General features: G+C 41.6%; 1 protein-coding gene across 1 annotated transcript in view; it reads right to left on the bottom strand.

Annotated features, from left to right (window-relative positions):
- The window catches only part of LOC121572449 (docking protein 1-like), a 68,340-nt gene extending 48,299 nt beyond the window's left edge, over positions 1–20,041 (bottom strand). The window contains exon 1 of the mRNA XM_041884522.1: positions 19,743–20,041. Coding sequence (XP_041740456.1) covers positions 19,743–19,799 — 57 coding nt within the window. The 5' untranslated portion in view covers positions 19,800–20,041. The remainder of the gene's footprint in view (positions 1–19,742) is intronic.
- Positions 20,042–21,890: the final 1,849 nt, after the last annotated feature.

Below are 21,890 nucleotides of genomic sequence, written 5' to 3'. Positions count from 1 at the left end.
AGCCTGCCCGAGCAAGGAGGAGGGGCAGCCTCAGCTGAATCTGTGACAGTTATAGCATGTTTAAACCACATGGCCTCACATGTGAATCTTTCAAGAGATGGGTGGGCTAAGGCTTAAGAGGGTGTGAACAATGCTGAATGGGTGTAGACAAAACAGAGCTCTCCAGTAGGTGTACAAAAACATTCAAGGACCATTTTCTAAAAAAGTGAGGTTACAAGTTTATCAACTTTCTAAGCAGAATTACTTTCCCATTATTCCTCAACTGCAGTGTATGATATACAATTTTCTAGCTCTATGTCTTGACATTAATCCAATGTAAAAAAAAAATAATAATCTAATTTTGCTAAATAAGACCGAATCGAGGCGGTCGGTCACATTGAGTATAAGAGGTCATACAATATGTTTTGTAGTGATTCCTATGTTGTTGATGTAAAGAATATTTATTGGTATGTAATGAGGAGCAACCAGACGCTGCACTTGACACATTTATGAAATTGCTTATTCTAGTTACTAATAAGCATGCATCCATTAAGAAAATGACTGTAAAAACGGTTAAATCCCCGTGGACTGATGAGGAATTGAAAAATGTTATGGTTGAGAGGGATGAGGCAAAAGGAATGGGAAATAAGTCTGGCTGTACAACCGATTAGCAAATGTACTGAAAATTGAGAAATCATGTGACTAAACTGAATAAAAAGAAGAAGAAACTACACTATGAAACAAAGATAAATGACAAAGAATGATAGTAAAAAGCTTTGAAGCACCTTCAATTACATTTTGGGCAAAAAGGCCAACTCAGCTCCATCATTCATTGAATCAGATGGCTCACTCATCACAAAACCCACTGATATTGCTAACTACTTTAATGATTTTTTCATTGTCAAGATTAGCAAACTTAGGCATGACATGCCAACAACAAACGCTGATCAAATGATAAAAGACAAGCATTGTAATTTTGAATTCTGTAAAGTGAATGTGGAAGAAGTGAAAGAATTAATGTCTATCAACAATGATAAGCCACTGGGGTCTGACAACTTCATGGAAAATTACTGAATATAATAGCGGACGATATTGCCACTCCTATTTGCCATATCTTCAATCTAAGCCTACTAGAAAGTGTGTGCCCTCAGGCCTGGAGGGAATCAAATGTAATTCCGCTACCCAAGAATAGTAAAGCCCCCTTTGGTCGGCTATTTGAGCCAGTAATCAGCCTGTTACCAACGCTTAGTAAACTTTTGGAAAAAATTGTGTTTGAAAAGATACAATGCTATTTTACTGTAAACAAATTGATAAGACTTTCAGCACACTTACAGTGGGGGAAAAAAGTATTTAATCAGCCACCAATTGTGCAAGTTCTCCCACTTAAAAAGATGAGAGAGGCCTGTAATTTTCATCATAGGTACACGTCAACTATGACAGGCAATCACATTGTAGGATTTTTTATGAATTTATTTGCAAATTATGGTGGAAAATAAGTATTTGGTCACCTACAAACAAGCAAGATTTCTGGCTCTCACAGACCTGTAAATTCTTATTTAAGAGGCTCCTCTGTCCTCCACTCGTTACCTGTATTAATGGCACCTGTTTGAACTTGTTATCAGTATAAAAGACACCTGTCCACAACCTCAAACAGTCACACTCCAAACTCCACTATGGCCAAGACCAAAGAGCTGTCAAAGGACACCATAAACAAAATTGTAGACCTGCACCAGGCTGGGAAGACTGAATCTGCAATGGGTAAGCAGCTTGGTTTGAAGAAATCAACTGTGGGAGCAATTATTAGGAAATGGAAGACATACAAGACCACTGATAATCTCCCTCGATCTGGGGCTCCACGCAAGATCTCACCCCGTGGGGTCAAAATGATCACAAGAACGGTGAGCAAAAATCCCAGAACCACACGGGGGGACCTAGTGAATGACCTGCAGAGAGCTGGGACCAAAGTAACAAAGCCTACCATCAGTAACACATTATGCCGCCAGGGACTCAAATCCTGCAGTGCCAGACGTGTCCCCCTGCTTAAGCCAGTACATGTCCAGGCCCGTCTGAAGTTTGCTAGAGTGCATTTGGATGATCCAGAAGAGGATTGGGAGAATGTCATATGGTCAGATGAAACCAAAATATAACTTTTTGGTAAAAACTCAACTGGTCGTGTTTGGAGGACAAAGAATGCTGAGTTGCATCCAAAGAACACCATACCTACTGTGAAGCATGGGGGTGGAAACATCATGCTTTGGGGCTGTTTTTCTGCAAAGGGACCAGGACGACTGATCCGTGTAAAGGAAAGAATGAATGGGGCCATGTATCGTGAGATTTTGAGTGAAAACCTCCTTCCATCAGCAAGGGCATTGAAGATGAAACGTGGCTGGGTCTTTCAGCATGACAATGATCCCAAACACACCGCCCGGCAACGAAGGAGTGGCTTCGTAAGAAGCATTTCAAGGTCCTGGAGTGGCCTAGCCAGTCTCCAGATCTCAACCCCATAGAAAATCTTTGGAGGGAGTTGAAAGTCCGTGTTGCCCAGCGACAGCCCCAAAACATCACTGCTCTAGAGGAGATCTGCATGGAGGAATTGGCCAAAATACCAGCAACAGTGTGTGAAAACCTTGTGAAGACTTACAGAAAACGTTTGACCTGTGTCATTGCCAACAAAGGGTATATAACAAAGTATTGAGAAACTTTTGTTATTGACCAAATACTTATTTTCCACCATAATTTGCAAATAAATTCATAAAAAATCCTACAATGTGATTTTCTGGATTTTTTTCCCCTCATTTTGTCTGTCATAGTTGACGTGTACCTATGATGAAAATTACAGGCCTCTCTCATCTTTTTAAGTGGGAGAACTTGCACAATTGGTGGCTGACTAAATACTTTTTCCCCCCACTGTATAGGGAAGGACATTCAACAAGCACAGCACTTACACAAATGACTGATGATTGGCTGAGAGAAATTGATAATAAAAAGATTGTCGGAGCTGTTTTGTTAGACTTCAGTGCGGCTTTTGACATTATCGATCATATTCTGCTGATTGAAAAACGCATGTGTTATGGCTTTACACCCCCTGCTATATTGTGGAGATATATAAGAGAGATTGACTTCATCATTACTTGTTTTTGTAAGAAGTGTTGACATGCTGAATGCATCAAGGTGTCTGTTTAAACTACTAGCACACAGCTCGGACACACATGCATACCCCACAAGACATGCCACCAAAGGTCTTTTCACAATCCCCAAGTCAAGAACAGACTATGGGAGACGCACAGTACTACATAGAGCTATGGCTACATGGAACTCTATTCCACATCAGGTAATTGATGCAAGCAGTGGAATTGGATAAAAAAAACAGATAAAAATACACCTTATGGAACAGCGGTGACTGTGAAGAGACACACACAGGAACAGACACACATACACATGATAAGACATGCACTCTACACACACGTACACATGGATTTTGTATTGCTGATATGCAGTGGTGGAGTGGTGGACTGAGGGAACACACTGAATGTGTTGGGTAAGGTGTTATGAAATGTAATGTCATGTAGTATTTTAAACTGTATGTAACTGTCTTATGTTGCTGGACCCCAGGAAGAGTAGCTGCTGCCTTGGCAGCAGCAAATGGGGATACATCATAAATACAAATACACCTCCCCCCATACCAATAGTAATAACAATTTTCACTTTCTTTTTGTTTTTAGAAAGTAATCTTAATTGCTATATAATAGATATCTTAAGATGAATGCATTAACTGTAAATCACTATTGATAATGACTCAAATGTAAGTGTAGGGCAATTTTACATGCGGGTAGGTCTCCTCGTGTCTTGGCTTGAGACAGTACTCAAGCAGTATGTATTGTTGTTATCTCACTGGTAATATACTATGTCATAATATGACTCAAAGTCTAAATGTTTTACAATACGTGAGAACTTGAGTCCAGTTGGTGGTGGTAATGCACCTTAAAGTTGGTTGCCAACCACCATAAAGTCCAAAGAAGGAGGAGAGATTACTAGAAACAAACTCAGTTTCCCCTTTTATCTGTGGATTAATTGTCGGAGTAGAGGACCTTGTGCATTTCAGGTAAAATAACAACCCAATGTTTATATCCCAGGACAAATTAGCTAGCAACAGCAAGCTAGCTAGCTAGCTAAATTGACATAAATGTTTCATGCTTTTCGACCAGTCCCCAAATTAATATAGTTGGTTCAGAGTTCGTTTTGATATTTCAACCTGCGTGTCCTGATCATGTCTGGGGTGGGTGGACAAAATCAAAATGCAGACGCACGCAGTCTGGTCAGCATGTTAGCCGTGGTATTTTGGCCATATAACCACCTTATTGCTTAATTAACACAGGTCATATAAACAATCTCTCAAACACAAGCCCACGTGCTAGTGAGTAGCCAGCTAATCTTGATATTTAAAGTCTAGCCAACTTGGATCTATTTGCTTGCTAAAAAGGTACAACAGTTGAACTGTTATGAACACAACCTACTGTCTGTCTCCAACTGTTTGAACAACATAGCCTGTTCACTTTGTTTAGATATTGAAATGAAGTGGCCTATCTGGATAAGAATATGCTTATTTCTCAGAATGAGAACAAGTTGCCAATTCCTTATATAAATTTGTCTTTTCATGCTCATGGCACATTTATAAAACACAGACTAGACAGCTAGCACATAACTGTCTGTGGCTAAACTGCTGCTAGCGGTACATGGTGCTACAATGCAGCGAGTGACAAACTGAGCATTAATTTTCCACAATCATGTTAATTGATGCTCTTGATTTAGTAAGTTCTGCTCTGTTCTACATTTTGGGAGTTAAGACAAAAAGGGTATTGTTAGAAAGGTTAAGTTCTCGTCTTTTACAGTAAAATTATGTCCAAATGACCAATTATGTTAGACCAAACCTCAAATGCAAATAGTGACTTTAAACTGCTTGTTGTCAGAGAGAAATAAGTTATCTTTCATTGTTGTGAGTGGTAGGGGGAGGGGCTTAGTGTCTGTGCATGTGAGAAGGTGCACAGTGCACACAGCACAGAAGGAGCGAAGGAGACGAGACCAAAAAGACACAGAACAACCATAAAAACAAAAAAAATGCTAATAAAACTATGATTCTTGCGATACAGGAATATCGCGCTATAACAAATTCAAAAATTAATGATATATATATCGCCCAGCCGTAACTTGAGTAGCATTCTAATTTATGTTTCTTTCTTTCTCCCTACCTCTTCCTCTAGGAACCTGAATACCACCTCAGTCCAACATCAGCCTTCTTATTTCACGCTGCCATCAACACACCTGCATTCAGCCCTAAGCTGATTTCTGTCTGTTTGCAAGGGTAGAGCTGTAACTGTTCATTAGGGTTTTGTTACACAGAGTTGTTCCCTTGTACCCTCTGTCCTTGTTCACTTACCATGACTGAGCTGAAATAATTGGATAAGTGAAAGCAGCACTTTGAGCCTGTAACAAGCCTAACTCCACACCTACACACCCGCCCGCGTTCTCTGTTCATCGGATGTTGGGCTCCTTGACACTCCTCACACCAAGCGCTGCGTGTCTCTGCTGCTGCAGCCAATATTTCAGAGTGGAACTCAACCTCCATAAAGAAATATATACAAATGTATATAATTATTTGTTGTATTTTTAAATTGTATTATTGTTATCATCTATGAACTATCATTATTATGGGGACTGTGACCCCAAAGTGGAATGTGACAGATAAAAAAAGACCCATAACAAAAGTGATGTACCAGTATTGGTATAACATATATTTTTATACCTCTTAATAAAAAGGTTTAAAAAAGTGTTAGAATTATTTTTATGGTAACAGGTTCTCCTCATTTGGGAACCTATTTGTTATCCCACTGACTGCACAAGCTGGAATTGTACACACGGTTGTACCGCCCCAGATAGCCCCAATCTCAGCCGACGAACTGCCTGTAGGCAACGTGTCTGAACTTTCTAAAAATAAATGGGAAAAGTGTATTACTTTTGGTATGGGAGTGGTGTAACCAGTGGCGACACGTCATTCAGGGCAGGTGGGGCAGAGTTCATCGGCCATTGGACATAATTATTACACAACAAGTTGGAAATCGCAAATTCAACAATGAGTGGTTTGGAAGGAATCAGTGGCTAACTGCAAGCATTGCAAAGCAATCAGTAACCTGTTATTCAGTGGAGTGGGTGTGTGGTCCAAGTCTGGGTTTAAGGGTCTCGTTTCCAAGCTTAAAAGGATAAACATTCAACACGATGGGCCAGAAGAGGTTGAATACATTGGCCATGCTGCCAATCCAGCATGACTTCTGCCGTGTTCAAAACAACTGGAAACTCAGAACTGCGAAATCTCAGACTTCAGTTAGTTCAAGACAACTGGGAACTCAGGAAAAAAACGAGTTCCGACTGGGAAAATACGTTTAGTACGTTCATCCAGCTCGGAATTCCAAGTTGGGAACTCTGGGCCTCTTTCTAGAGCTCCGAACTGAATCTCACTGACGTCATGATTCAACCTTGTTTTTTTCCACGTTCCCAGTTGTCTTGAAAGCACCATAAATCCAGAGAATACCAGACTTTGATGACAAAGTTTGATGACAAAATTTGCCCACGAAGGACCGCCGCGCCACCTTCCTGTTCAAGTGAGCACAGCACAACAAGGTGAGTCCAAATATTTATTTTATACTGCTGCATAAATGATGTAATATGCCAGGGAGATATGTATACTGTAGCTAAGAAAGTAATACTAAGTGTATGTTGTGTAGTAAGCTGTTAATAGCCCACCCTAATAATTTGGTCCCATTCCCCCTCCAAACTTAGTCTACTGTTCTGACTTGGTGGTACACATGTAGCCTATAGCCTGTTTTAGAGAAATGTCATAGAATATTGTAAGAGCTTTCATTGTCTGCTTATATGCCCCCTTTATTTATCCTACGGTTCTGACTTGGTGTACAGGGAGAATAATGTAAGAATGGCCCACTGTCTAGACTCTCTCCTCAGTGAGGATCAAAGGTGCCAGATCAAATTGGCAAATGGCTGACAGACAGCCAGACCCCCCGTCTCTCACACAGGAGAGGAGAGGGGGGAGTTGTGCCAGTTTTGACACCTTAACACCCTTAAATTGTGTGCCGCAAACAGGTCTTTCTTGCCCTGCAGTATTGGGAAAGAAATCTATTTGTTACAGAGATACGTTTGCTGCCAAAACTTTTACGTCAATAAAAGGACATTGGAACATTATTTCTGACATCCAAATGTTTGGAATGGTCAGTGGGGACCTAAAGAATAAACCTTTCATATTGTTTATTATTTTGTGATGTCATTAAGGATGGTATGAATAAATAACTGTACCTCTGAAAGTGTACACATTCAACTTATCAAGTTTACATCTAAATGTTGTACAAAATATATGAATAAGTATGAGAGTACTTTTGTGAAGATAGCAATGTGATTTTATTCTTCTAATGAGATAATTGTTTTATATAAACTTTTGCCCAGTCAGTAACCCCGCCCAAGTGAGCACAGACATTGTGTCGTCGTGATGGAATGCCCCCTTTTTACCCGAGTATAAAAGCCTTGGTAACAAAAATGTACATTAGACCAGTCGATGTGAAGCGCGAGCTCACGTTACAAATGGTTGAACCTCTACAGACCAGCCGACATGCAGCGGGAGCTGAACGTTACGAAATGGTTGAAACTCTCAGACCAGGATGCGTGGAGCTGTGGCTACACGGCTTAAAATGGTTAGACCAGAAAGACCAGCAGACGTGAGGTGTGAGCTAAACGTTACAAATGGTTGAAACTCTCAGACCAGAACATTGCCGGGTTGCTACTGGCGTGTAAAATGGTGGGAAACTCTGAAACTCTCAACCTCTACACGAGGTGAAGAAGAAGACAATGCACTAGACCTTATCATCTCAGTCTGCAGCTGTACATGTAAAGTAGTCTCGAACTTTGACTGAAGACACGAGGTGGGAATTAAGGAGAAGCTCATCTCAGACAACCATTGGTGCAACTGAAGTATCTATTCTAACAAACACTTCACAACCTGAGAAGCTCTACAAAGAAGGACATTGTGACCTCTCGTGGACAAGCCGAGCCTTACACTGAAAAGGGACACTAAAGCCAACTCGATCGATCCCTTTCCCATAGAAGGATCGATCGAGTCCAACAGAGATAGACGACGAACAAAGACATCTACACGTAAATGTATACATTGCATTTCTTATCCGAATGGGCAGTGGTTAGGGTGCTAAGTATTCTGATTTCTGTGAGCGTAGTTTCCAAATGTATAAGCGATAAGTTTGAATCTCTCTTTGTCTCTCCCTCTTCCTCTCTCTTTCTGACCCCTCCCTTTTGATAACGAAGCAGTCATGCTTTTGTTAGTCCACTAGGGACCTGTTTTCATTGTATTACTTTAGTAATCAATAACCTATACCGTATGTGTGTGTTTATGTATTCTGTGTTATTATTTAGTTAGTTAGTAAATAAATAATTAAGCCAATTTGTGTATTGCTGATTCATCAATAAGGTTAGGGTTCTTGCAGATATCAAGGAGTATGCAACGTTCAGAATGAGACTGATAAGAGGTAAAGATTAATAAGTGATATATATACATATATCTTCTAAGAGTTTAATTCGGGAGATGGTAACTCGTTAAACAACTTCTTCCCTGGTGCCCCAAATCCTAATGAGTTCATTTGTTACATGATTAATTTAATCGAGTAACAATTAAACATAGTTAGTTGATTCGATAAATAACGGCCATCATATTAATGAAAGTCACGTCACCACACCATGTTCTGAATTCAGTCGCTGTACATTTCAAAAGTGCTGAACAAATAGTTATATTGACTACATCCATCCTAGCTCGCTCATTAATATCTTAATTGAAATTACGGATTGCCTCTTATCCGCTCGTCGTCCCTTTATGCCATAGTTTGTACATTTCAATTGTCAGTAGAAACCAAATTTGTTTAAGGAAGTCAGCCATATCAGCTATGTTTCTTTAAAAGGAAGTAAATGAGGCTGAATGAACTGTTTCGCTGTCAGACAAGGCTCCGCTGATAGCCAGCTCTGCTGTTGGGACAGCATTATGTAGGCCCTAACAGTTTGTGGACACCATTTGTCACCGTTATAGCGCAATGAATGTATTGATTAAATCAATTTTAGAATTAGGCTGTAATATAACAAAATGTGGAAAAGGGAAGGGGTCAGAATACTTTCCGAATACACTGGGTGTAACATTATTTGATTGCATTTGATTAGTAAGGATTATATTTATAGATGAACTAACTTGTGTTTAGTATGGACTCTGTCAGCATCCTGGGCGTAGTCCTGCCGGTAGGTATTGTAGGCCGTGTGCAGCATATTGACACCCAGGCCGTGGGGAAGCCAGAATGTTGCGTTATACAACCCACTCCTTCCTCTGTCATCATGGACGTTGTCTGCCGGTACACACATACTCCATGGCTGTCGGCATGGGAATACACCTGCTGCATGAGCACCTACAACAAGTTATTTGTACGTGGTTCAGCCGTAGTTACAAAGGAAGTGACATTATAGGGTGTATTCTCAGTAGAAAAGTAGCTAGCCACATTACCAATCAACATTCCCCACATGAGGAGCCACATCCTGCACTACAAGTTCAGCACCAGTACACTCTTGGTGCCTTTCTTCGGTCTCAAATCGAAACGGGAAAATGATCCCTGCCTCAGCTGCTTGTTCTAGCACCACCTCGTCTTCATCACATTCTGTAAAAAGGTCAGGCCCAGGGGAAAAAGAGTTCCTGCTATGTCAGAGTCGCTGCTTTTGTCTGACATTTTTACATTTGATATCTGGCAGAAGTTTCCTCTACAGTTATATGCTAGCTGGCAAGGCTAGTTAGCTGGCTAAAATAGCTAGGCTTCTCACATCGGAAGTCCTTCTCTCCCTGACTCTCGCTTTTATATAAGTGTTAAGTAAAAAATAGATAACTAAAAAATACAAATAACAAATCATTAAAGAGCAGCAGTAAAATAACAGTAGCGAGGCTATATACAGGGGGTACCTGTACAGAGTCAATGTGCGGGGGCACAGGTTAGTCGAGGTAATTGAGGTAGTATGCACATGTAGGTAGAGTTAAAGTGACTATTCATAGATAATAAACAGAGAGTAGCAGCAGAGTAAAAGAGGGGGTGGAGGGGCAACAATGCAAATAGTCAAGGTAGCCATTTGATTAGCTGTTCAGGAATCTTATGGCTTGGGGGTAGAAGCTATTAAGAAGACTTTTGGACCTAGACTTGGCACTCCGTTACCGCTTGCCGTGCGGTAGCAGAGAGAACAGTCTATGACTAGGGTGGCTGGAGTCTTTGACAATTATTAGGGCCTTCCTCTGGCACCGCCTGGTATAGAGGTCCTGGATGGCAGGAAGCTTGGCCCCAGTGATGTACTGGGCCGTACGCACTACCCTCTGTAGTGCCTTGCGGTCGGAGGCAGAGCAGTTGCCATACCAGGCAGTGATGCAACCAGTCAGGATGCTCTCGATGGTGCAGCTGTATAACTTTTTTAGGATCTGAGGACCCATGCCATATCTTTTCAGTCTCCTGAGGGGAAATAGGCTTTGTCATGCCCTCTTCATGACTGTCTTGGTGTGTTTGGACCATGATAGTTTGTTGGTGATGTGGACACCAAGGAACTTTAAGCTCTCAACCTGCTCCACTACAGCCCCGTCGATGAGAATGGGGGCTTTCTCTGTCCTCTTTTTCGTGTAGTCCACAATCATCTCCTTTGCCTTGATCACGTTGAGGGAGAGGTTGTTATCCTGGCACCACACTGCCAGGTCTCTGACCTCCTCTCTATAGGCTGTCCCATTGTTGTGGGTGATCAGGCCTACCACTGTTGGAGTCGTGCCTGGCCTAGCCATGCAGTCATGGGTGAACAGGGAGTACAGGAGGGGATTGACCACGTACCCCTGAGGGGCCCCCGTGTTGAGGATCAGTGTGGCAGAGCCGGTGTAGTACGATTCAATGTTAGTCCTGTATTGACGCTTTGCCTGTTTGATGGTTCCTCTGAGGGCATAGCGGGATTTCTTATAAGCGTTCGGGTTCTAGTCCCGCTCCTTGAAAGTGGCAGCTCTACCCTGTAGCTCAGTGCGGATGTTGCCTGTAATCCATGGCTTCTGGTTGGGGTATGTACGTACGGTCAAGGTGGGGACGACGTCAGATGCACTTATTGATGAAGCTAGTGACTGATGTGGTGTACTCCTCAATGCCATCGGAAGAATCTTAATTGACCGAGTCACTGGTGCTTCCTGCTTTAGTTTTTGCTTATAAGCAGTAATCAGGAGGATAGAGTTATGGTCAGATTTGCCAAATGGAGGGCGAGGGAGAGCTTTGTACACATCTCTGTGTGTGGAGTAAAGGTGGTCTAGAGTGTTTTTTCCTCTGGTTGCACATTTAACATGTTGGCAGAAATGAGGTAAAACAGATTTAAGTTTGCATTAAAGTCCCCGGCCACTAGGAGTGCCGCCTCTGGATGAGCGTTTTCCTGTTTGCTTATGGCCTTATACAGCTCATTGAGTGCGGTCTTAGTGCCAGCATCAGTTTGTGGTGGTAAATTAACTACGAAAAATATAGATGAAAACTCTCTTGGTAAATAGTGTGGTCTACAGCTTATCATGAGATACACTACCTCAGGCGAGCAAAACCTCAAGACTTCCTTAATATTAGATTTCATGCACCAGCTGTTGTTTACAAATATACACAGACCGCCATCCCTTGTCTTACCAGAGGCAGCTGTTCTATCTTACCGATGCAGCGTTTATACCGCCAGCTGCATGTTATCCATGTTGTCGTTCAGCCATGACTCTGTGAAACATAAGATATTACAGTTTTTAATGTCCCGTTGGTAGGCTATCCGTTATCGTAGTTCGTCTATTTTGTTATCCAATGATTGTACGTTGGCTATTAGGACTGATGGTAGAGGCAGATTACCCACTCGCCATCGGAGCCTTACAAGGCACCCTGACCTATGTCCCCGAGAAGCTCTTTTCGGTCATAAGAGACGGTGGCAGAAACATTATGTACAAAATAAGTTACAAATAATGCGGAAAAACACACACAATAGCACAATTGGTTAGGAGCCCGTAAAACGGCAGCCATCTCCTCCGGCGCCATTCTTTTGTCTCCGCTCTCTCTTTGCTTTTTTTATCTACTGGAGCGTTTTGTTTTAGTTATGTTCTGTGCGTTACTGCCTGTGCTCGCTGGTCTTCATTGTTGTAATGTTAGCTGGCTAGCTAAAATAACTAACGTTAACTGCATTTAACATTATTTGATAACTGGTTAGGTGTGGTTATGTATTTCAAAAACGTTGGTTTACTTTAATGTAGCTGTAAGCTAGGCGTTGATAGTAACTGGCTGACTCGTGAAATGCTAACATAACATAATGTTAGCAGTAGGGCTGGGCGGTATACCGTATTTGACTATATACCGGTATTGATGCACGGACCGGTTTGGCAAAAAATTTCCCTTTTTCAGGACCCTGTCTTTCAAAGATAATTCGTAAAAATCAAAATAACTTCACAGATCTTCATTGTGAAGGGTTTAAACACTGTTTCCCATGCTTGTTCAACGAACCATAAACAATTAATGAACATGCACCTGTGGAACGGTCATTAAGACACCAACAGCTTACAGACAGTAGGCAATTAAGGTCACAGCTATGAAACTTAGGACACTAAAGAGGCCTTTCTACTGACTCTGAAAAACACCAAAAGAAAGATGCCCAGGGTCCCTGCTCATCTGCGTGAACGTGCCTTAGGCATGCTGCAAGGAGGCATGAGGACTGCAGATGTGGCCAGGGCAATAAATTGCAATGTCCGTACTGTGAGACGCCTAAGACAGCGCTACAGGGAGACAGGACGGACAGCTGATCGTCCTCGCAGTGGCAGACCACGTATATCTGGAGCGGGATTTGGAGGTGGAGGGTCCGTCATGGTCTGGGGCGGTGTGTCATAGCATCATCGGACTGAGCTTGTTGTCATTGTAGGCAATCTCAATGCTGTGCGTTACAGGGAAGACATCCTCCTCCCTCATGTGGTACCCTTCCTGCAGGCTCATCCTGACATGACCCTCCAGCATGACAATGACACCAGCCATACTGCTCTTTCTGTGTGTGATTTCCTGCAAGACAGGAATGTCAGTGTTCTGCCATGGCCAGCGAAGAGCCCAGATCTCAATCCCATTGAGCACGTCTGGGACCTGTTGGATCGGAGGGTGAGGCCTAGGGCTAGGGCCATTCCCCCCCAGAAATGTCCGGGAACTTGCAGGTGCCTTGGTGGAAGAGTGGGGTAACATCTCACAGCAAGAACTGGCAAATCTGGTGCAGTCCATGAGGAGGAGATGCACTGCAGTAATTAATGCAGCTGGTGGCCACACCAGATACTGACTGTTACTTTTGATTTTGACCTCCCCCTTTGTTCAGGGACACATTATTGCATTTCTGTTAGTCACGTCTGTGGAACTTGTTCAGTTTCTGTCTCAGTTGTTGAATCTTGTTATGTTCATACAAATATTTACACATGTTAAGTTTGCTGAAAATAAATGCAGTTGACAGTGAGAGGACGTTTCTTTTTTTGATGAGGTTATAATGGTATTTGAATGTTTGGTTTGTTAAATGTGATACGGCGTGTGTAACATCCATTTTTATAGTTTACTCCGCTACTTGAGTAATCTCTCTCCACTCTCTCTCTCCCTCTCTATGCCGCTTTCCACACAAACCTTGCCCTGCCCCCGGTCATTCAAGGAGCACATTTGTTGTTGCTCGACCACGAGACACTTGCGTTCAGTCTGCATGGTCAATGCAGCACATGCAACAATGTTGATGACTATGATGCTGTTTTCACTTTGCATCTTAATATAAATCCACAAGCGTTCTATAATTACACTATTAGTTTGTGTTTCTTACATCTACAAACAGCTAGTTTGTCTTTTCTTAGCAAGTTGTGGCTAAATCGTGTTAGCCGCTAATGCTAATCGCTAGTTAGCAGGCTAGCTAGCTTGCTAGCTAATAAATGTACTGAGTTAGAGAAAACGTTGCTAACCATTCAGCCTGATACCAGTGATGGTGTAGGCCTAAATCAACATGTTGTTTGTGAAATCAAATCATAAAATCAAGCACATTTCAGTCATGAAATGCAATGCAATGTGCTTTACAGGATTGTGTTTTCTTTTTTATAATAAACAATGAACATAAAAGCTGAAGTATTTACTACACAACAAACATAAGATAAAAACTAAAGAATGACACAAACTGAACAACTAAAAAGCACCCTAAGGAAAAGCAAAGCAAAAAATATGTGTTTTAAGATCTCGTTCAAATATGTCTACAGTTTCAGCCCCCCAGTTTCTCTGGCAGGCTATTCCAGAGGCTGAGGTACATAATAACTAAAGGCTGCCTCTCCATGCCTCTTGGTCCTAGACTTCAGGTTAAAAGGCCAGTGCCAGAGGACCTGAGGGACCAACTGGTTATATAACTTAAAAGCATGTCTGACAGGTATTGGGGTGCAAAATATCAAAGAGGGATAGGCAAAGCATGAATATGTTATCTACATGGAGTAGCTAAGAGAAAACAATTGATGTAGCCAAAGATTATAGGGTCCCCTAGTAAACACTGACCAACACTTTGGCTCCTACCCTGTCCAAATAACTCCTACAACACTGTATTCAAAGTGCCCACTTAATTTATATAGAATTAGAATAATAATAATTGTTCATGATTCCAACAGTTCACCCAAGTGTTTTGATCTAAATCACTAGTGAAATAGCTATTGCAACATTTGTTTAAAAATAAGGCCTAGATGTTTTGCTCATATTGTGCAGCCCTACGTGACAGTGTGTAAATGATCTGAAATGGGTGCAGAAAATTATTTTTGGTTGAGATTTAATTGAACAGTATAAAACAATCAGAATTGAGAGAGACCCATTGAAATCACTTAGAATGTACAGTACCAGTCAAAAGTTTGGACACACCTACTCATTCAAGGGTTTTCTTTATTTTTAGTATTTTTAACATTTTAGAATAATAGTGAAGACATCAAAACTATGAAATAACACATATGGAATCATGTAGTAACCAAAAAAGTGTTAAACAAATCAAAATATATTTTATATTTGAGATTCTTCAAAAAGCCACCTTTTGCCTTGATGACAGCTTTGCACACACTTGGCATTCTCTCAACCAGCTTCATCTGTAATGCTTTTCCAACAATCTTGAAGGAGTTCCCACATATGCTGAGCACTTGCTGGCTGCTTTTCCTTTACTCTACCGTCCGACTAATCCCAAGCCATCTCAATTGGGTTGAGGTCGGGGCATTGTGGAGGCCAGGTCATCAGATGCAGCACTCCATCACTCTCCTTCTTTGTAAAATAGCCCTTACACAGCCTGGAGGTGTGTTGGGTCATTGTCCTATTGAAAAACAAATGATAGTTCCACTAAGCTCAAACCAGATGGGATGGTTTATCGCTGCAGAATGCTGTGGTAGCCATGCTGGTTAAGTGTGCCTTGAATTCTAAATAAATCACAGACAGTATCACCAGCAAAGCACCCCCACACCATAACACCTCCTCCTCCATGCTTTACAGTGGGAACTACACATGTGGAGATCATCCGTTCACCCACACCGCGTCTCACAAAGACACTACGGTTGGAACCAAAAATCAAAAATGTTGACTCCAGACCAAAGGACACCGGTCTAATGTCCATTGCTCATGTTTCTTGGCCCAAGCAGGTCTCTTCTTATTATTGGTGTCCTTTAGTAGTGGTTTCTTTGCAGCAATTCAACCATGAAGACCTGATTCACACAGTCCCCTCTGAACAGTTGATGTTGAGATGTGTCTGTGACTTGAACTCTGTGAAGCATTTATTTGGGCTGCAATTTTTAAGGCTGGTAACTCTAATGAACTTATCCTCTGCAGCAGAGGTAACTCTGGGTCTTCCATTCCTGTGGCGGTCCTCATGAGAGCCAGTTTCATCATAGCGCTTGATGGTTTTTGCGACTGCACTTGAAGAAACTTTCAAAGTTCTTGACATTTTCCGTATTGACTGACCTTCATGTCTTAAAGTAATGATGGACTGTTGTTTCTCTTTGCGTATTTGAAATGTTCTTGACATAATATGGACTTGGTCTTTTACCAAATAGGGCTATCTTCTGTATTCCCCGTCTACCCATATCTGTGCAACTCTCTCGCTCTCTAGTTTTAGGCCTGAATGCTCTATTGATGTTAAGCAATGAGTAACAAGAGGAAATTGGGTTGTAGCCAACACTGTCTCTTATTTCACTTACAGTTGAAGTAAGAAGTTTACATACACCTTAGCCAAATACATTTAAACTCAGTTTTTCACAATTCCTGACATTTAATCCTAGTAATAATTCCCTGTCTTAGTTCAGTTAGGATCACCACTTTATTTTAGGAATGTAAAATGTCAGAACAATAGTAGAGAGAATGATTTATTTCAGCTTTTATTTCTTTCATCACCTTCCCAGTGGGTCAGAGGTTTACATACACTCAATTAGTATTTGGTAGCATTGCCTTTAAATTGTTTAACTTGGGTCAAACATTTCAGGTAGCCTTCCACAAGCGTCCCACAATAAGTTGGGTGAATTTTGGCCCATTCCTCCTGACATAGCTGGTGTAACTGAGTCAGGTTTGTAGGCCTCCTTGCTCGCACACGCTTTTTCAGTTCTGCCCACACATTTTCTACAGAATTGAGGTCAGGGCTTTGTGATTGCGACTCCAATACCTTGACTTTGTTGTCCTTAAGCCATTTTGCCACAACTTTGGAAGTATGCTTGGGGTTGTCCATTTGGAAGACCCATTTGCAACCAAGCTTTAACTTCCTGACTGATGTCTTGAGATGTTGCTTCAATACATCCACATAATTTTCCTTCCTCATGATGCCATCTATTTTGTGAAGTGCAACAGTCCCTCCTGCAGCAAAGCACCCACACAGCATGATGCTGCCACCCCCGTGCTTCACGGTTGGGATGGTGTTCTTCGGCTTGCAAGTCCCCGCTTTTTCCTCCAAACATAACGATGGTCATTATGGGCAAACAGTTATATTTTTGTTTCATCAGACCAGAGGACATTTCTCCAAAAAGTACGATCTTTGTCCCCATGTGCAGTTTCAAACAGTAGTTCGTCTTTTTTATGGCGGTTTTGGATCAGTGGCTTCTTCCTTGCTGAGCGGTCTTTCAGGTTATGTTGATATAGGACTCGTTTTACTGTGGATATAGATACTTCTGTACCTGTTTCCTCCAGCATCTTCACAAGGTTCTTTGCTGTTGTTCTGTGATTTATTTGCACTTTTCGCACCAAAGAACGTTCATCTCTAGCAGACAGAACGCGTCTCCTTCCTGAGCGGTATGACGGCTGCGTGGTCCCATGGTGTTTATACTTGCGTACTATTGTTTGTACAGATGAACGTGGTACCTTCAGGCGTTGCTCCCAAGGATGAAATTGCTCCCAAGGATGAACCAGACTTGTGGAGGTCTACAATTTTTTTTCTGAGGTCTTGGCTGATTTCTTTTCATTTTCCCATGATGTCAAGCAAAGCGGCACTGAGTTTGAAGGTAGGCCTTGAAATACATCCACAGGTACACCTCCAATTGACTCAAATGATGTCAATTAGCCTATCAGAAGCTTCTAAAGCCATGACATCATTTTCTGGAATTTTCCAAGCTGTTTAAAGGCACAGTCAACTTAGTGTATGTAAACTTCTGACCCACTGGAATTGTGATACAGTGAATTATAAGTGAAATAATCTGTCTGTAAACAATTGTTGGAAAAATTACTTGTGTCATGCACAAAGTAGATGTCCTAACCGACTTGCCAAAACTATAGTTTGTTAAAAATAAATTTGTGGAGTGGTTGAAAAACGAGTTTTAATTTTACATTTACATTTTAGTCATTTAGCAGATGCTCTTATCCAGAGCGACTTACAGTTAGTAAATACATATTATTATTATTCTTTTTTCTTTTTTTATACTGGCCCCCCGTGGGAATCGAACCCCCAACCCTGGCGTTGCAAACGCCATGCTCTATCAACTGAGCTACATCCCTGCCGGCCATTCCCTCCCCTACCCTGGACGACGCTGGGCCAATTGTGCGCCGCCCATGAGTCTCCCGGTCGCGGCCGGCTGCGACAGAGCCTGGATAATGACTCCAACCTAGGTGTATGTAAACTTCCGACTTCAACTGTATCAGTAAGTCAAAGCATAGCATCCTTATCTGATTGCATAAGTATGAAATAGTTGATAGTTTTGAGTGATTGTGTTGTTTTTGATACTGTGCTGTACTCTTTTCCTAGTCTCTCAGTTTAAACAACCATGCATTGATCCATAGAAGCCTAGCTGGCAAGACAAAACCACAAGGCATCTCTGTTTCTTGTACAGTGTATTTGGATGTCTTTGACAGGTGGTTTAAATATACCTATGCATATCACTTTTATTTTTGAGAAGGGAATTGAGCAGTGGTCTGTAGGCTGCACATATAGGCTGTTTTCAGAAAGTGTCATAAATTAACTTAGGAACCTGCGGTCGGCCATAGACTATTGCTAGTACACAGTTGTCACATTTTCCGACCTTGAAAGTGGAAGTGCCGAAGTGTGTGTGTGTGTGTGTGTTTCTAGTCACAAACAAACCTAATGCTTACACAATCCACCCTGTTTCACACCATCTTTAATGTGGAAGGTTTGGCAAAGGTAGAGTAACCCAGTTATAACCCACACAGCCGATAAATAATAGACCATGGTCCACCAATGGACCCACCATTTGAGAGACACTGGTATGTGTACTAGTAGGACAGACAGAGAGAGAGAGAGAGACAGAGACAGAGGACAACAAACTTTGTAGGCCCCAACCATGTGACCAACCAGCAGCCTCTGTCATAGAGACAGAGAGAGATGATATGATTGTGTTATGGCTTCCACGTGCACACACAAACACGCACGCACACACACTGATAGGCCTACTAAACTTGCAGCTGATACTGCAGGATTTTTTTTTTATGTTGCACTTCAAACACTGATTGAATAGAAACACTGATAGGCTGCTATAAGTTCAAGTTCAGACTGCTGTTAAACCCATCCAGTCAGTTGCAGTTAAAATAGTTGATGGCCATAGTAGGCATGTCAAAACATTGATGCTGAGTTGCAATAGGCTAAATCAGAGGGTCCCTTCTAAAATGGTCCCTTCTCAACTTCCCCTTGATGTGGAACTTCTTTGACAATAGGACTGTGCACAATATCAAAACAAGATCTCTGAAGGAGGCTACAACTTGTAAGTGTTGCAGAATGGTCGGGTTGGGCCTTTGAACTCGGCTGGATACAATAAATAATAATATGCCATTTAGCAGACGCTTTTATCCAAAGCGACTTACTGTCATGCGTGCATACATTTTTTTTTGTGCATTGGTGGTCCCGGGGATTGAACCCACTACCTTGGCGTTACAAGCGCCGTGCTCTACCAGCTGAGCTACAGAGGACCACAATAGCTTACTGTAATTGGATTAATATGTGAGCTATTTCTAATGACATGGAAGAACGGTCCCTAGTAGTCCATCCACCCCGTGCTTGGAATTGTCAGCGATTAACGTCTTTTTTATATATATATATTCCAAACAGGGACATTCTGTATTTTTCCTCTTTAACTTGAAAAACAGAATAGGCTATGATGACAAGTTCAAACTACATAGGTTGAGTATATTTTCTCGTCTTACCTTGCCAAATTTCTGGTGTTGAACGTAAAGTTGTCCCTCTTTTACGTGGGTATCCATCTCCCAACTTCGGACCCCGTCCCGAGAATTTGACAGCAGTCAATTCTTCGGTTATTTTTTATTCTCCGTCTGAACTTCCTTCAACTCAACTTTACTTACTTCCGCAAGCCATGCGCTTTTCTCAACGTTCCGAGTCATTTATAGTAGTTTAATACAATTAAGAGAGATTTGAAACGAAAAAAGTATCTGATAGTCTCGAAAGAAGTTATAACTTCTGAAAACGTTTCGGTAATGTCCGTCGCTTGTCGCCACCCGCCGCTCCCTCTTCCTCATTGTGCCGTGTGTCCTTGCGCAGTCTGGCATGCATAAAGAGCGTGCATAATGAGCGGCCTGACTCTCCTCTCTCTCTCTCTCTCTCTCTCTCTCTCTCTCTCTCTCTCTCTCTCTCTCTCTCTCTCTCTCTCTCTCTCTCTCTCTCTCTCTCAGGTATTCTGCCACTGTGACTCTTTGTTTAGGGCCAAATAGCATTCTAGTTTGCTCTGTTTTTTTGTTAGTTCTTTCCAATGTGTCAAGTAATTCTCTTTTTGTTTTCTCATGATTCGGTTGGGTCTAATTATGTTGTTCTCTCTCTCTCTCTCTCTCTCTCTCTCTCTCTCTCTCTCTCTCTCTCTCTCTCTCTCTCTCTCTCTCTCTCTCTCTCTCTCTCTCTCTCTCTCTCTCTCTCTCTCTCTCTCTCTCTTTTTCTCTCTCTCTCTATCTATCTCTCTCTCTCTCTCTCTCTCTATTCAATGATCTCTCGCTCTCTCAATTCAATTCAATTATCTCTCTCTCTCTCTCTCTCTCTCTCTCTCTCAATTCAATTCAATTTAAGGGCATTATTGGCATGGGAAACATATGTTAACATTGCCAAAGCAAGTGAAGTAGATAGTAAACAAAAGTAAAATAAACAATAAATATTAACAGTAAACATTACACTCAGAAGTTCCAAAGAATAAAGAATAAAGACATTTCAAATGTCATATTATGTATATATATACAGTGTTGTAACAATGTGAAAATAGTTAAAGTACAAATGGGAAAAAAATTAACATAAATATGGGTTGTATTTACAATGGTGTTTGTTCTTCATTGGTTGGCCTTTTCTTGTGGCAACAGGTCACAAATATTGCTGCTGTGATGGCACACTGTGGTATTTCACCCAGTAGATAAGGGAGTTTACCTAAATTGTTTTCGAATTCTTTGTGGATCTCTGTAATCGGAGGGAAATATGTGTCTCTAATATGGTCATATATTTGGCAAGAGGTTAGGAAGTGCAGCTCAGTTTCCACCTCATTTTGTGGGCAGTGTTTACATAGCCTGTCTTCTCTTGAGAGCCAGGTGTGCCTACGGCGGCCTTTCTCTATAGCAAGGCTATGTTCACTGAGTCTGTACATAGTCAAAGCTTTCCTTAAGTTTGGGTCAGTCACAGTGGTCAGGTATTCTGCCACTGTGTACTCTCTGTTTAGGGCCAAATAGCATTCTAGTTTGCTCTGTTTTTTTTTGTTAATTCTTTCCAATGTGTCAAGTAATTCTCTTTCTGTTTTCTCATGATTTGGTTGGGTCTAATTGTGTTGTTCTCTCTCTCGCTCTCTCGCTCTCTCTCTCTCTCTCTCTCTCTTTTCATTTTGCACTCAGTTTGACAGTGATGGGGACAACAGCAGCATCATTGAACTGCTAGCTTGCAGGGCCACACACACACATTTGACTTGTTTGTTATGTTTATTTATTCTTTCAAAAGAAAAATAGCATTGCTATATTTTGTGCATTTGAATTCAGAGTCCATTTCCAAATAATAGATCTACATTGATCTTTCATGTGTTGACATGGTTGAAATGCCATTGTCCACCACCCAGGTTGCTGGAAAGACAGACATAGCCCGAGATGTACGCCTACCGTTACTCCTTGAAGTCCAAGGAGGCTCTGGCAGCCAAAACAGCCAAACACATGTGAATCAGTTCTCAATTGCAATACAGTTCTAGAAACTTGAAGCCCTTTACCTTCAAATCACATCTGAATAATTTCACAAATGCAAAACATACACTTACTGTGCACTGTTATAACCAGCTTTATCACAGTGGCAGCTGACAGAATTTTTTTGTGATAACATGTTTC

The sequence above is a fragment of the Coregonus clupeaformis genome, chromosome 8, assembly GCF_020615455.1.
Source record: "Coregonus clupeaformis isolate EN_2021a chromosome 8, ASM2061545v1, whole genome shotgun sequence".
Lineage (NCBI taxonomy): Eukaryota > Metazoa > Chordata > Actinopteri > Salmoniformes > Salmonidae > Coregonus > Coregonus clupeaformis.
This window is presented reverse-complemented; position numbering and strand designations above follow the sequence as displayed.